Source organism: Heteronotia binoei, chromosome 1, assembly GCF_032191835.1.
Source record: "Heteronotia binoei isolate CCM8104 ecotype False Entrance Well chromosome 1, APGP_CSIRO_Hbin_v1, whole genome shotgun sequence".
Classification (NCBI taxonomy): Eukaryota; Metazoa; Chordata; class Lepidosauria; order Squamata; family Gekkonidae; genus Heteronotia; species Heteronotia binoei.
This window is the reverse complement of record NC_083223.1, coordinates 253227541-253241969: the sequence shown is the minus strand read 5'-3', so window position 1 is coordinate 253241969 and position 14429 is coordinate 253227541. Positions and strand designations below refer to the sequence as shown.

At 46.2% G+C, this 14429-nt stretch overlaps 1 protein-coding gene across 1 annotated transcript in view; it reads right to left on the bottom strand.

Moving 5' to 3' along the window:
* ANKRD35 (ankyrin repeat domain 35) overlaps window positions 1-14429 on the bottom strand; it is a 68893-nt gene that overhangs the window by 35762 nt on the left and 18702 nt on the right. Inside the window, exons 2-4 of the mRNA XM_060253017.1 lie at window positions 11183-11313; window positions 9008-9096; window positions 1215-1279 (exon numbers count right to left, since the gene is read on the bottom strand). Of these exons, the coding sequence (XP_060109000.1) occupies window positions 1215-1279; window positions 9008-9096; window positions 11183-11313 (285 nt within the window). The remainder of the gene's footprint in view (window positions 1-1214; window positions 1280-9007; window positions 9097-11182; window positions 11314-14429) is intronic.

Genomic DNA, 14429 nt, shown 5'->3' with positions numbered 1-14429 from the left:
GGGATTGCTGCAACCCCTGATCGGGATGGAAATTACCAAACTCCATCCAGTGATGCAGGTACATCACTTCCAGCTGTGCAAGCAGATGTGTTGTCAGTGCACAATGGGATGCTTTCTAGGATATGGTTCTCAGCCTTTTTTTAGCCTGTGGGCACCTTTAGGATTCTGAATCGGGGTGGGGGGCACAGCCACAAAAGGGCTGCTGTAGGAGGTAGAACCAACGCAAAAATGTCAAGGAGTGAGGTGATTCATAACTCTAATAGTAACTCTTCAACATTTCAGGCAAAAGCTCTGCTTAACAGGACACCTTTCTAGACGAACACATTCTTTTTAAAAATTCTCTTGCATATACATCTGCCTTCACTTATGTATAATCCTTGTGCTGTGCTGACAGCTGCTGCCAATGCATTGTTTAAAAATCTGCACTGTCAATCAGAACACTCATAGCCAATCAGAAGTCCTGCTGGACAAAAGCCCCACCTGCCCCTGTTCGCTTTCTAAAAACACCATATTGGGGACCCCTGCTCTGGGACTCACCTGCAACTCTATTGTAAAAGTGAATCCTAGAGCATCCCATGACACAGTAACATCACTTCCGGCTATGCGGCCAGAAGTAACATTGTGGCATTGTGGGGTGCCATTTTGCCTCTGCCATTTCTCCCCCCCACCCTCCTGCCCCCTTGAGTGCTGACAGGGGAGCACTGGCCACAGTTCTGCTAACAGCGGGCCAATGGCAGCTCTAATCACTGCATTGTCTGCTGCATGTTGTATTCATTTACTCTGTCGTAGCTGGTCCTGCACTGCTTTCAAAAGCCAAAGAGGTGCAAAGATACTCTAGAAAAAATATATTTGCCCTACAATCTGTTATCAGCTCAAAATGAAGCACATAGTGAAATGGAAGCTAGAAGGATGCTTTCAGGATTGTGTGTGTGTGATGCATCCATTCCCCAGTCAGATGCTGAAATTCTGGGAAACGAGCTGAACCCTGTAGAAAGGCAGTGTTACTGAATCACCAAAACAGGAGCATAGACCATCTTGCCATCCTTGTGACCCACCAAGTACTGTGTACATCTTCAGTGGGAGCCCTCTCATTATTTCCTGCATTCCAGAGGGGAACCACCAGCACTGAAAACATGCCCAGCAGCAGGGGCTGAAGCTTGAAACAAGTGACAACCTAGAAGGTTTTGACAGGAAGGAAGAGCTGTTTCTGTTACCTGCAGAAGGACTTTCACACATTGAGGCTGGCAAGCGATGGTAGCCAAATGTAAAGCTGTGCTGCCTGAGGGAGAAAAAAACCAAATTGGAAATTGTCACACAATGCGGATCAAGTCTCTTCCTGTGGGGCATCTTGTGGGTATTCTGATTTGGAAACAGACAGGTAACCTTTTCCTTGTCTCAGCTGTACAAGACAGTCATAGACATTTAACATGTTTTTTTAAAAAACAGAACTATATGGCTTGGAATTGGATCCTACTACTTACGGACCACAATGAGCTTCTAGTTGTCAGTGGAAGCCTGCTCCAAAAGTAGGGTTGCCATTGCCAAGTTGGGAAACCCCTGGATACTTTGGGGTTGGAGCCTGAGGAGGGCGGAGTTTGGGAAGGGGAAGGATGTCAATGAGGTGTAATGCCACAGAGTCCACCTTCCAGAGCAGCCATTTTCTCCAGGGAACTGATTTCTGTCACCTGGAGATGTTGTAATCTCAGGAGATCTCCAGCCAGCACCTGGAGGTTGGTAGCCCTATCCAAATGGTTAGCTGCTCCAGAAGAAAAACCAGTAAGCAGCTGTGTTGCCCTTTAAAGACTAATCAATTGGGGCTAGGAATGCCAGACCTCTTAGTGCAGGTGGGGAACGCTTGGTTTTGGGTGTTCCTCTCTGCCCCCCCCCCCAATTACCCCCCTTAAACAGGCAAGGAGCCAGAAATAAATGTAATGCATTTACATGACTCGGAAGTGACATAGGCGCATTAGTAGAAGCTAATTCTACCATAGAGTTTTGCCCCAAAACCAGAGTGTTGCCCCCCAACATCCCCACATCACTTCTGGGTCACATAAGCATGTTGCATTTATTTTCAGCACATGAACAACTCATGCTCACAAAACCTTAACATGGCATCCAAAATAGGAGCAGTATTTGAGTAGGCCCTGGGCTCAGGAAACAGGGGTTGTCCCTGGCAAATAGGATCCACAGAAGTGTGTAGGCCTCCTGAAACATATTTTTAATGTCCTTGAGCCAGCTTAGGCCTGTGATACCACCCGTGAAAAACAGCCCACCTGCCATATGCGTTCCCCCCCCCCCCCAAAAAAAAAAAGATTTAATCAATTTGCTGTTTTGGTTGCTTCTCTTGAACTGTAAAATGGTGGGGGGAAGGGCTGAAGGTGTACATAAGAACATAAGAGAAACCATGTTGGATGAGGCCAAAGGCCCATCCAGTCCAACACTCTGTGTCACACACTGGCCAAAAAACAAACAAACCAGGTGCCATCAGGAGGTCCACCAGTGGGGCCAGGACACTAGAAGCCCTACTGTTGCCCCCTCCCAAGCACTAAGAATACAGAGCATCACTTTCCCCAGACAGAAAGTTCTATCTATATCTTGCAACTAATAGCTCCTGATGGACCTCTGCTCCATATGTTTATCCAGTCCCCTCTTGAAGCTGTCTATGCTTGTAGCTGCCCCCACCTCCTGTGGCAGCGAATTCCATGTGTTAATCACCCTTTAGGTGAAGAAGTACTTCCTTTGGGGTTCACCAAGCACTTGCGCCTATGTTTGGCTGAGTACCTCTGCAGCTGTGCAAATCTGATCTGATCGGCCAGTGTGAATCAATATAGAAAACATGTTAAATGTCTATGACCTTCTTTCTAATACCTCCTTGTCCTCCCTATTTCAGCTCTTTCCTGGTCCACCACCTCTGTACTGGTACAGTTTTCTGTTGAACATAACAGTTTTTAGGCCTTCTAAAAATGTCACCTACTGTAATAGATTACCAACTTATGAGTAGGGCCTGGGGAGCTCCTGGAATTACAGCTCATCTGCAGACTACTCAAATCAGTTTCCTTGGAGAAAACTGATGGAGGGTGGACTCTTTGGCTTTGTACCTCACTAAGCTCTTTGTCCTTCCCAGGCTGCAGCCCCAAATCTCCAGGAATTTCTTATCCTGGAGCTGGCAACCCTATGCTTTCCTATCCCTCACCAGTGGCCAGGGTAAACCTGGCAACCCTATTAGACGACACACCAAACCAGACATTACTTTGTTGAGCCATGTCTGGGTTCATTTAAAGATTAAAAAGGAAAAGGTAGTCCCCTGTACAAGTACCGAGTCGTTACTGACCCATGGGGTGATGTCTCATCACAGTGTTTTCATGGCAGACTTTTTACAGAGTGGTTTGCCATTGCCTTCCCCAATCATCTACACTTGACCCGCAGCAAGCTGGGTACCCATTTTACCGACTTCAGAAGGATAGAAGGCTGAGTCAACCTTGAGTCGGCTACCTGAACCCAGCTTCTGCCAGGATCGAACTCAGGTCATGAGCAGAGCTTGGACTGCAGTACTGCAGCTGACCACTCTGTGCCACAGAGGGACTTTTCACGCTTGGAATTGTGGACAGGTGCGAGGGGAGAAATTTCAGTTTCTTCAAAATGGCATGGGGAGAGGTAGGAGCCGCTCCATACCACAGTTCTAAGCCAAAAAGGCATTTCAAAATGGTCTTTAAAATGATCTTCAAAATGGCATTTGCTGCAGCTCCTGCCCAGCTGCAGGGAACACAGTTCGATCAGGGGAACCCAGACTAAACTAACCCCAGGGCTTTTTTTGAGCAGGAATGCACAGGAACACAGTTCTGGCTGGTTTGGCATCAAGGGGTGTGGCCTAATGTGCAAATGTGTTCCCGCTGTGTGAAACAATGCTGGTGTCGAGGGTGTGGCCTAATATGTAAATTAGTTCCTGCTGGGCTTTTTCTGCAACAAAACCCCTGATTAACCCCAAAACATAACATCAACTTTGGCCCTTGGGCTGCTTGCTGAGATATGGGGGAAAGGAAACCAGCAAGACAGAGGAGGATTACTGTGCATATTTATGTTTAAGCTGTTTTCTTCTGTAAATAGCTCACATGGGGATCTTTCATGTGAGTTAATATATTATTTATGCTGTGGTTTCGGATCACTGGCTGTTACAGTGTGGGTGTTTCCTGCCCTGACTGTGTGGGCAGCTGAGCTTGCCCTTAAGGAAATATTTCACTGACGTTTGGAGGCAGAAAGAGCATAAAATGATAAAGTGTAGTTTTGTTTGTGAGAGGGGGTAATTGTTTATCATTTCTTGCCTAGGTAGAGCTGCCTTGGGATCAGTCAGCAGTTTTTCTCCAGGCATGTTTGACAAGGGATCCTGGAGGTTTTTGCCGTCTTTGAGGCATGGAGCAGGGCTCACTGGGGATCTATGGTGGTGGTGGGGGAGGTATTTGTGACGTTCCTGCATTGTGCAGAGGGTTGGACTAGATGACCCTGGAGGTAACTCTAACTCTATGATTCTATGTTCTATGATCAGGATAAGAAAGCATCTAACGCATCTAACGTTCGGGTAGAAAAAGCCCAGCAGGAAATCATTTGACCTTTTGCAGTCATTTGGGAGTCTTCCAGCAAAAGATCAACAGGCGATACTCATAAGACTTGAAGGTACTAAGCTGCAGCTGCAAAGGTCTTTAGAGCCGGGGAAATCAGTTCCTTCAATCAACCTAGATCCTGCAAGCAACCCCCTGCCCCCTTGTCCCCCATCAGCTGACTTAATTGATCTGTCTATGGAACTCTCTCTAACTGGCTCAAGGGCACCCCAACATAATGGTTGTATTTTCACTGATGACTCCAGGGTTCTAGAAAGGATATCCATTATCGATTGACTACCAGCTAGGGAAGCCACAAGGAAGATCCACATCATCTCCTGGAACATTGCTGGGTGGAAGAGTAAAGCGAATGACTCAGATTTTTTGGACTTTTTGAAATCCTTTGATTGTGTCTTCCTTCAGGAAACATGGGCAGAAGACAGTTTTAGACTGACGGATTTTAAAGTTTTTAATCTCCCCGCTTATAGATCTCACTCTAAAGGTCGCAGTAAAGCAGGCATGGCTGCTTTGGTGAAATCCAGCTTACCATTTAAGGTGATCCTCTTGGATCCTTGCCCGCCAATTGCCCAGGCTTTATTGCTGTCCTCCCCAGCACTGACCCTAATCATGATTAATGTTTATTTAGCCCCTTCTAATGGTGAGCTGGAGTTTGATGCTGTCTGGGAGAAATTTTCTGACTATGTGACGTCTTTGTCTAGGAAATTCCATACTGCTCAGCTCATGATTTTTGGTGATTTTAATGCTCGGATAGGCAGTAACAATCAGAAATGGATCTCTCATTTTGGCTTTGAAGCGGTTGAATCCCCTCCACTACAACTATGTTTACCCCGTTGTTCTAAAGATACTTTAACCAATAAGGCGGGTCTTAGATTAATTGAATTCTGCATAGCGCACAATGTTATAATATTTAATGGTCTCTCCAAATTTCCAGCTGCAAATGACTTTACTTTTTTTTCCACAAGGGGTTGCAGTGTGATAGATTTTTGTGTGGGCTCACCCAACCTTCTGTCATCTATCGATAACTTTTACATCGATCCGCGCACAGAAAGTGACCACCTGCCCCTAACTCTATCCCTACGATTGGATCTGGAGGTTAATATGGTATCACCTTCCCAATCCATGAAGGCCCCTGAGAATGTTCTAAAAAAAATCAAGTGGTCCCCGGCCCTAGAAAGGGAGTTTTCTTCCCTCTTTGGCTCTGAAGCGCTATGCAGATTAAGGGATTCAATCATAAATTCCAATTCAGATGATTCAATCCTTTCAGGATTTTCATTATTAATTGATTATTGTAGTGCCAAAGCTAAACCGGTGATCTTGTCTAGGTCTAGTTTCTCCAGCTGGTTCGATACAGATTGTTTAGCTTGGAAACAAGAACTGAGAGCTCATTTTAAAGAGGCTTGTCACTCCAAAGACCAATCAAAAATTAAGGCCTACATTGCTTACAAGACAGCCTACCTGGAGCTTACTACATCCAAAAAGAAAGCTTTCTTTCAGAATAAATGGGACCAACTTTACCACTCGATAAAATCTAACGATAATAAGGCCTTCTGGAGAATCATTTCAGGTAATCTAAAAAACAATTCTGTTACTGACCCAAATATCTCTGAGCAAACATGGGTTGATTACTTCTCTAACATTTTTGCTGCCCCATGTGTATCCCCTCCTATCTTAGCAAACCCCTCAGTTACTGATATGCCGGTCTGGCCTCCAGTAACTCTAGAGGAAATCAGTGAGTTATTGAAGGATTTAAAAGCGGGTAAAGCACCTGGCCCTGATGGCCTTCCCGCTGAGGTATTCACAAAGTTTGCCGATTGGTGGCTCTTGCCCCTTGCAAAATTGTTCTCTTTTATCGATCTGCATGGCTCCATCCCTGACTCTTGGCTTGACTCTATAATTATCCCAATATACAAAAAGGGGGGGTTGGAGTTACCAGAAAACTTCCGCCCCATTAGTTTATTATCTATAGTGGGCAAATTGTATGCAAAACATTTAGAACTCCGATTAACTGACTGGATGCGCCTAGGCAACATCATAGGTCCTGAACAGATTGGCTTCTCCAAAGGCAAATCTGCTATGGATCACTGCTGCACTCTGGCCTTCCTTGCTGAAAAATATATGCATACCGGGTCAAAAAAATTATATGCTGCCTTCATCGATTTGAAGGGTGCTTTTGATTCAATAGATAGAGCCCAACTATGGATCAAGCTAGGTTACCTGGGAATGGACCCTCGTTTGCTGTTTCTCTTGAGGAAACTTCATTCTAATACCTTTTGCCAAGTGAAATTTTCTTCTAGCGGTGACTTGACTAGTAAAATCCCAGTGTTAAAGGGGGTAAAACAAGGTTGTGTGCTGGCCCCACATCTTTTTAATTTATTTTTAACTGACCTGGCACAATTTTTGACCCCTATCAATGGTCATCCGCCTAAACTTGCAGGCCGAGCGGTCCCCTTATTACTTTATGCCGATGACACTACCATCCTCTCTTGTACAAGAGTGGGCCTGCAAAGGTATTTGAACGCCTTTTATGACTACTGTAATTGTAATTCACTTACTATCAATTATACCAAATCTAAAGTAGTTGTCTTTTCAAATTGCTGGGGCCCACAGAGATGGTTTATTGGCAATTCAACAATCGAGCAAACAAAAAATTTTAAATACTTGGGGATCACTTTTAACCACAAGTTAAGCTGGGTTTCACATCGTAACAACACCATCAACTTGGCTAAGTGTTCAGCTGCTCAAATTAAACAGTTTTTCTTTGCAAGGGGCAACCTATTAGTTCCAGCAGCTATTAAAGTATTCAAAGCCAAAACGCTTGCCCAAATCCTCTATGGTATCCCTATATGGATCTCAGCTTTTACCAGGAAAGTGGAGGGCATTCAAGCCTCATTCTTTAGACAAATTCTTGGTTTGCCAAAATGTGTGTCCTACTTTGCTCTCTGCTCTGAAGTGGGTCAGTCTTTGGTGGAGACAAAAGCCTGGATTGCAGTGTTTAAATTCTGGCTCAAAATTCATTTTAGAACAGATCCCAACAGCCTTCTTGATTGTATGAAAAGAGACCCATATATTTCGTCCTGGACAGCAGTGCTTCTGTCTAAACTCAATCAATTGGGGTTAGAGGTAGATGATTTTTCTACCTCTGAAGAGTCATATATCTTCAGATGTATTAAACTGAGACTGTGGGAATTGGAGGAAACGAAATTACGGCCAACTCTCCCTTATACTTGCTCTCCAGCTTCCTTAGGTCTTTATGCTTTTTGTGGCAAAATGCCCAATTATCTATCAGACCTAACCACTCCAAGTCATCGCAGGGCATTTATGTTGGCCAGACTAAACGCGTTTCCCTCCAAAGTTTTACAAGGGAGATATCAGCGAGTCCCTTTAGCCGACAGACTTTGCTCCTGTGGAGCGAATACCCCTGACTCAATCCAGCATATATTGCTTGATTGTTCTTTTTACCATAACCTCCGTAAAGATTTATTTGGCAAGCTTTCTTTTTCTCCAGATTTGTCTATTCTGCCACCCTGTTATTATTTATTGAGTGATACTGAGGGGGTGGTTAGTGAGGCTGTGGCAAAATTTCTGGCTGACATCCTTAAATTTAATTCTGACCATGTTTGAATGTATCTGTAAGCTCGGTTTTATTTTGATTTTATCTCCAATGTTTAAATTTTTATATTCTGTGTATTTTTATCTGAATCTATTATGCCATTAAAGGTTTGGTATGATGGGTATGATGGTAGAAAAAGCCCAGCAGGAAATCATTTGCATATTAGGCCACACACCCCGATGCCAAGCCAGCCAGAACTGTATTCCTATGAGTTCCTGCTCAAAAAAAGTCCTGCGTGTATTTCTGCAAGAGCTGGCAAGAGTCTATTTGTTCTATACATGGCTGACTGCTGTCTGAGATATCCGAGAAACTAAGAAGAAACGAAGCCAAAAATGTGATTGAGCTAAGCTACCCTGTCAAAGACCTTTAAAACTCTACCTATTTTGAAAAACTATTAGGTTGGATTATATTTGGTTAATGCCATCTATCAATAGGTAGCAAGGCCTGGATTTTACAGAGATTGAGCCTTAATCTAAATACTACAAACACAAAATATCAGCAGCATAAAAACCAACAGACTTTGTGACATCAGAGCAGCTCTGTTAGCCTACGAGGAGCTACAGGGACAAAAAAATCTCTGTACTCCGTTCCTCTATCCTCCCCTGTCAAAATCCACATTGTTTTTTAAAACAACATGGACACAGGATCATATTTTTTAAAAGCTAAACAAATTTAATCAAATGCATTTAATCTGAATCTCCTGAAATGACATTATGACGTTGGAGGGCTGATGCATTCCTATAGGTCAGAATCTCTTCCCCCTCCAAATTTGATGCATACATACCGTCATCATTCTTAGCATTAGCTTCTGCACCGTGAGTCAGGAGGATCATAAGGCATTCTGTGAGCCCTGTGGAAGCTGCCAAGTGGAACCTTCAAGGGGAAGAGAAAAGGCAGATCTTGGTAGTCTTTTAGCCCATGTTTATTCAGGGTCAACTTTAAACAGGTACACAAACCAGTTATGGAGTCTACTTAAATTCCTCTGGCTCATGTGGTGGTGAAAAGTGCTGTTAAGTCCCAGCCAACGTATGGCAACCCCATAGGGTTTTCAAGGCAAGAGACACTGAGAGGGGGTTTGCCATTGCCTGCCTCTGCATAGTGACCCTGTGGTCTCCCATCCATGTACTAACCAGGGCCAAACCTGCTTAGCTTCTGAGATCTGATGAGATCAGGCTAGCTTGGGCCATCCAGGTTAGGGTTCTCAGGCTCATAGGAACTGCTAAATTTAAAAGAACCCATAAGTGTTAAGATATCATAAAACGTTTACATACAAACATGTCATCAAGGTGCAACCAAGTTATGGCAACCCCATCAAAGGACCTTCAAGGCAAGTGAGAAACATGGGTGATTGCCTTCCTCTGCAGAGTCTCCATTGGTGGTCTTCCATCCAAGTACCGACCCTGCTTAGCTGCCAAGATGAGATGAGATCATGGTATAGCAGGGGTCCCCAACCCCTGGGCCGTGGACTGGTCCCAGTCCATGGCCTGTTAGCAACCAAGCCATGGAGTGAGGCAGAGACCTTTGCCTACTCTTCATTTAAAGACCCCCATGGGGAGGGCAAGGATGGCGTGTGGGGGCAGTCTGGGGCAGCAAAACCCCCCATGGAAAAATTGTCTTCCACAAAACCAGTCCTTGATGCCAAAAAGGTTGGGGGCCACTGTGCTATAGCATGCCACCTTCCTACCTGCCTTCCCTATTAATTACAATCCAAACATATATCCGTAATAAAAGTAGTGTTGTCCTGGAGCTGTTGAGGGAGAATGCCAGATCTTCACAGCCATGTTACTTTTGCAGCCATTGTCACATTATAATAACCACTCTTTTAAAGCACCCGTGACATGGGGATCTTCCATGAAGAAGAAGATATTGGATTTATATCCCGCCCTCCACTCCGAATCTCAGAGTTTCAGAGCGGCTCACAATCTCCTTTATCTTCCTCCCCCACAACAGACATCCTTTGAGGTGGGTGGGGCTGAGAGGGCTCTCAGAGCAGCTGCCCTTTCAAGGACAACCTCTGCCAGAGCTATGACTGACCCAAGGCCATTCCAGCAGGAATGGGGAATCAAACCCGGTTCTCCCAGATAAGAGTCTGCACAATTAACCACTACAGCAAACTGAGATGTTCATCCTGCCCAGCCTTGAAGTAGGGGAGAGCCCCATATACCAAACTGGTGGGATATATTTCCAGATGCATGAAGGATTACCATATGAATGGAATACAGCTAGGAAGGGCACCTGGTTAAAGACATTTCACTTGATTTGTCATGTGAGTCTTACTTTGTTAAATCTACATAGTTTTGCATTGTACTAAATAAATAGTTCTAAAGAAAAGGGAGTGGTTTATTTGCTTTCAGATGTTGCAGCATGCGTCATAGGCAGATACCATCTCAGAAGTATTTTTTTTCCCAGTGTGAGACAAAAGGGGGAATGAATCTTACGAAATGGAACCTCCCATAGATTTGTTAAGTACTTGCATTAAAAATAATTAAAACTTTAAAAAGAAGATCTGCTGTCCAACTATTTAAGATCAGCTGTTTAAACCCAAGAGCCATCTTGGTGTAGTGGCTAAGAGTGGTGGACTCTAATATGGAGAACTGGGTTTGATGCCCCGCTTCTCCACATGCAGCCAGCTGGGTCACCTTGGGCCAGTTTCAGTTTTCTCAGAGCTCTCTCAGTCCCACCTGCCTCACAAGGTGTCTATTGTGGGGAGAGGAAGGGAAGGCTCTAAGACTCTTTCAGGTAGTGAAGGCTGGGTTATAAAACCAATTCTTCTTTTATCAAAATTATCTAATTCGGTTTATTTGATTAATTAATTGACTTAACATAGCAGCCCAAGTTTAACAAGAGTGTTCAAGTAAGACTATCCCCTAAAACAGATTATCTGAACAGAAAGGAACTGGCCAAGATGGCAGCTCTCTTGAAATCAAGAGGGATTATGGGACAGGAAAAACTTACGTACGCGGATTGTCCCAGGGCATTAAGCTTGGTGGGGGTTGCCGCCTTCTTGGAAGCGAGAGCAGAGACTCTTCCCACATCCCCTTTCTCGACTGCATCCAAAAGCTTCTGGTCATGTTTGTTCCAGCTCTCAACCTGGTTGGAGAGACCAAAACATTTTTTTTTAATTTGGTGGTAGACAGTGACATCACATCACAGCTGATTTATGGTGCCCCAGTAGAGTTTTTAAGGCAAGAGCTATTCAGAGGTGGTTTGCCATTACCTACCTCTGAATAGCAACCCTGGAATTCCTTGGCAGTCTCTCATCTAAATACTTACCATAGCTTAGCTTCTGAGATCTCACAATATCAGACTAGCCTGGGCCATCCAGGTCAGGACATCCATTTATTTACTTCTTTTCTAGTCTGCCTTTCTCGCTGAGAGCCAAGGCAGATTACAATTTTTAAAAATGTGATTGAACTGTACACACACAACAATGCAGGACAAATGGATTACAATATTACAAAATGATGCAATAAATGGATACTTCATACAACAATACAGCAAAACTAGATTAATAATATTTGAAAACTGTTATGTATGTGGACTCAAGTGAGAACTGAATTGGATGCCAAACGACCAGAGCTTGGGGACTTGGGAACAATAGGCAGCAGGATCCAAATCCCTGCTGCCCTGCTCCAATCACGAGCCCCCTGCTGGTTTGAATGGACCAACAGAACGCTAGCACAGGAACCCTGACATGTATATAAGGTTGGCCCTTTCCCCCAGTCTTATACTTAGGCCTTACTATGCTGAAATCAATAAAGAGCTTATGATTCACTACCACCTCGCCTCTTCCATGTATGAAACCCACTATATTATAGTGGCAACAAAGGTGGGATCCTGGTGAGCGGCCCAGACCGGCACCATAACGCACTTCGCTGCCTCAGTTCCAGCACTGCACTCCGCACCACCGTGGAAGAGATTCCAGCCTTTGACTGGGCCAGGCCTGAGAGATGGGAAACGTGGTTAGAACAGCTGGAGAACCACATCGAATACAACAAGGTCACTGGCCGCAGGAAGAAGGCGCTGCTCCTCAGCTCCTACGGAATGGATGTCCTGGAGCTGGTGCAAGGCCTCATGGCGCCCGTGACCCTCAAGGCGGCTCTCACAACTCACTTCGCTCTGCAACCGACAGTCCTGGCACACCGCCTCAAGTTCTCGGAATGCAGCCAGCGACCCAACAAGTCCGTGGCCAAATTCAGCACCGCCTTCCACCAGTTGTCCATCCATTGCAAGTTCCCAGACCTGGACAAAGTGCTGAGGAACCAGTTCATCTTTGGTCTGCGGGACGAGAAGTTGCAGAGGAAACTGGTAGGTAAGGATAACACCGATCTGGCCAAGGCCCTCAAGGAAGCCACTGCCTACGAAAAGAGCAGGAAGGAGCAAGCTTCAACTTCAGCGCATCGAGCTGCTGCTTCATCGTCCAAATCCAAGGACACGGGGGAGGACGACACACTCAAGCTCCAGCACGCCGCTTCGAAACAACTGCCGAAATGGCCAACTGGAAGTGTGCTGGCCCATGAGTGTGCGAGCTGCGGGGAGGACCATGAGCATCGTTCCTGCCGATTTCTACCATGCCTTCCTTCCCCACAAGGCGGCAGTAGCGGAACCCCTCCACCGCTTACTGGACAAACGGGCCTCGAGGGTATGGGGCCGCTGGTAGGCCACCGTTTTCCAGGCGGTGAAGGACCTCCTCATGTCCAATAGCCTACTGGCACATTTTGATGAGCAGCTGCCCATGGTCTTGGCGTGTGATGCGTCTCCTAACGAGGTGGGGGCGGTATTAGCGCACGTGCTGCCAGACGGTCATGAGGTTCCGGTGGCTTTCTATTCGAGAACATTGCAAAAACCTGAGCGCAACTACACACAGATAGATAAGGAAGGGTTGGCCATTGTTGCCAATGTTAAGAAATTTCATGATTATTTGTACAGCTGACCCGTCACCATTCTCACAGACCATAAACCACTCCTAGGCCTGTTTGCCCCCGACCGCCAGACACCGCAGATGCTGTCACCCCAGGTTTTAAGGTGGTCCATTTTCTTAGCAGGGTACCAATATGATCTCCAATACCAGCCAGGAAAGGCTATGGGCCATGCAGATGCGTTGAGTCAGCTGCCGCTTCCCTCCAGGGACCCAGATCCGGCACACCAAATAATGTTGTTGGAGTCTCTTCCGGACCACCCAGTTCACGCTAAGGACATCGCTAAATTTTCTGCCAGGGACAAAATCCTCTCCCGGGTTCTCAACTGGGTGTGGAGGGGATGGCCCACTGGCTGGATGGGCTCGGAGTTTGCAGCTTTTGCTTCCCGCCGGGATGAGCTATCAGTTCACAAGGGCTGTTTACTATGGGGAGGATGGGTGGTGGTGCCCCCTACTCTGCGACAGAGAGTCCTAATCGCACTGCACAACTCAAACCCAGGGATTGTGCGGATGAAGGCTCTTGCCCGCAGCTACATCTGGTGGCCAGGAATAGATGACTCCATTAAATCCTGGGTGGCGAGGTGCCAGCCATGCCAGGAGACCCGGCCAGCACTGCCCCAAACCAACAGTGGGAGTCCACACGCAACCCATGGTCCTGCCTGCATCTGGACTTTGCAGGGCCTTTCCAAGGGCAGCTATTTTTCCTCATCGTGGACTCCCACTCAAAGTGGTTAGAGGTAGTCCCCATAGCTTCCACTTTCTCCCAAGCCGCAATCTGCACTCTGCAGGGTTTTTGCCACCCAGGGGCTTCCAGACATGCTAGTCTCAGACAATGGGACAGCCTTCACCTTAGGGGAGTTCCAGGACTTCTGCGGCTGTAACCTAATCCAGCACATTAGGTCACCCCCTTCCCACCCGGCTACCAACGGCCAAGCAGAATAGATGGTGTGATCCACAAAAGAGTCACTCCGCCGCATCATCCAAGGGGACTGGGAGGCCTGCCTTGCAGAGTTCCTACTAGCCCAACACGCTATCCCCTGCACAGCCACTGGCTGCTGCCCAGCTGAACTCCTCATGGGCTGGCGGCTGTTGACGCTCCTAGACCGCATGCACCCCGATCGGGCCCCAGACATGCAAGAGATACCTGACGTGGTCCAAGTACTCAGGGGCTTCTATACAGGGGACTTAGTGTATGCCAAGAACTTTGGGGGGGTGGCTTGGCTTCCGGCCAGAGTTTCAAGGGTACTGGGGTCTGTAATGTACAAGGTCACCACAGGGGGGGGTTCAC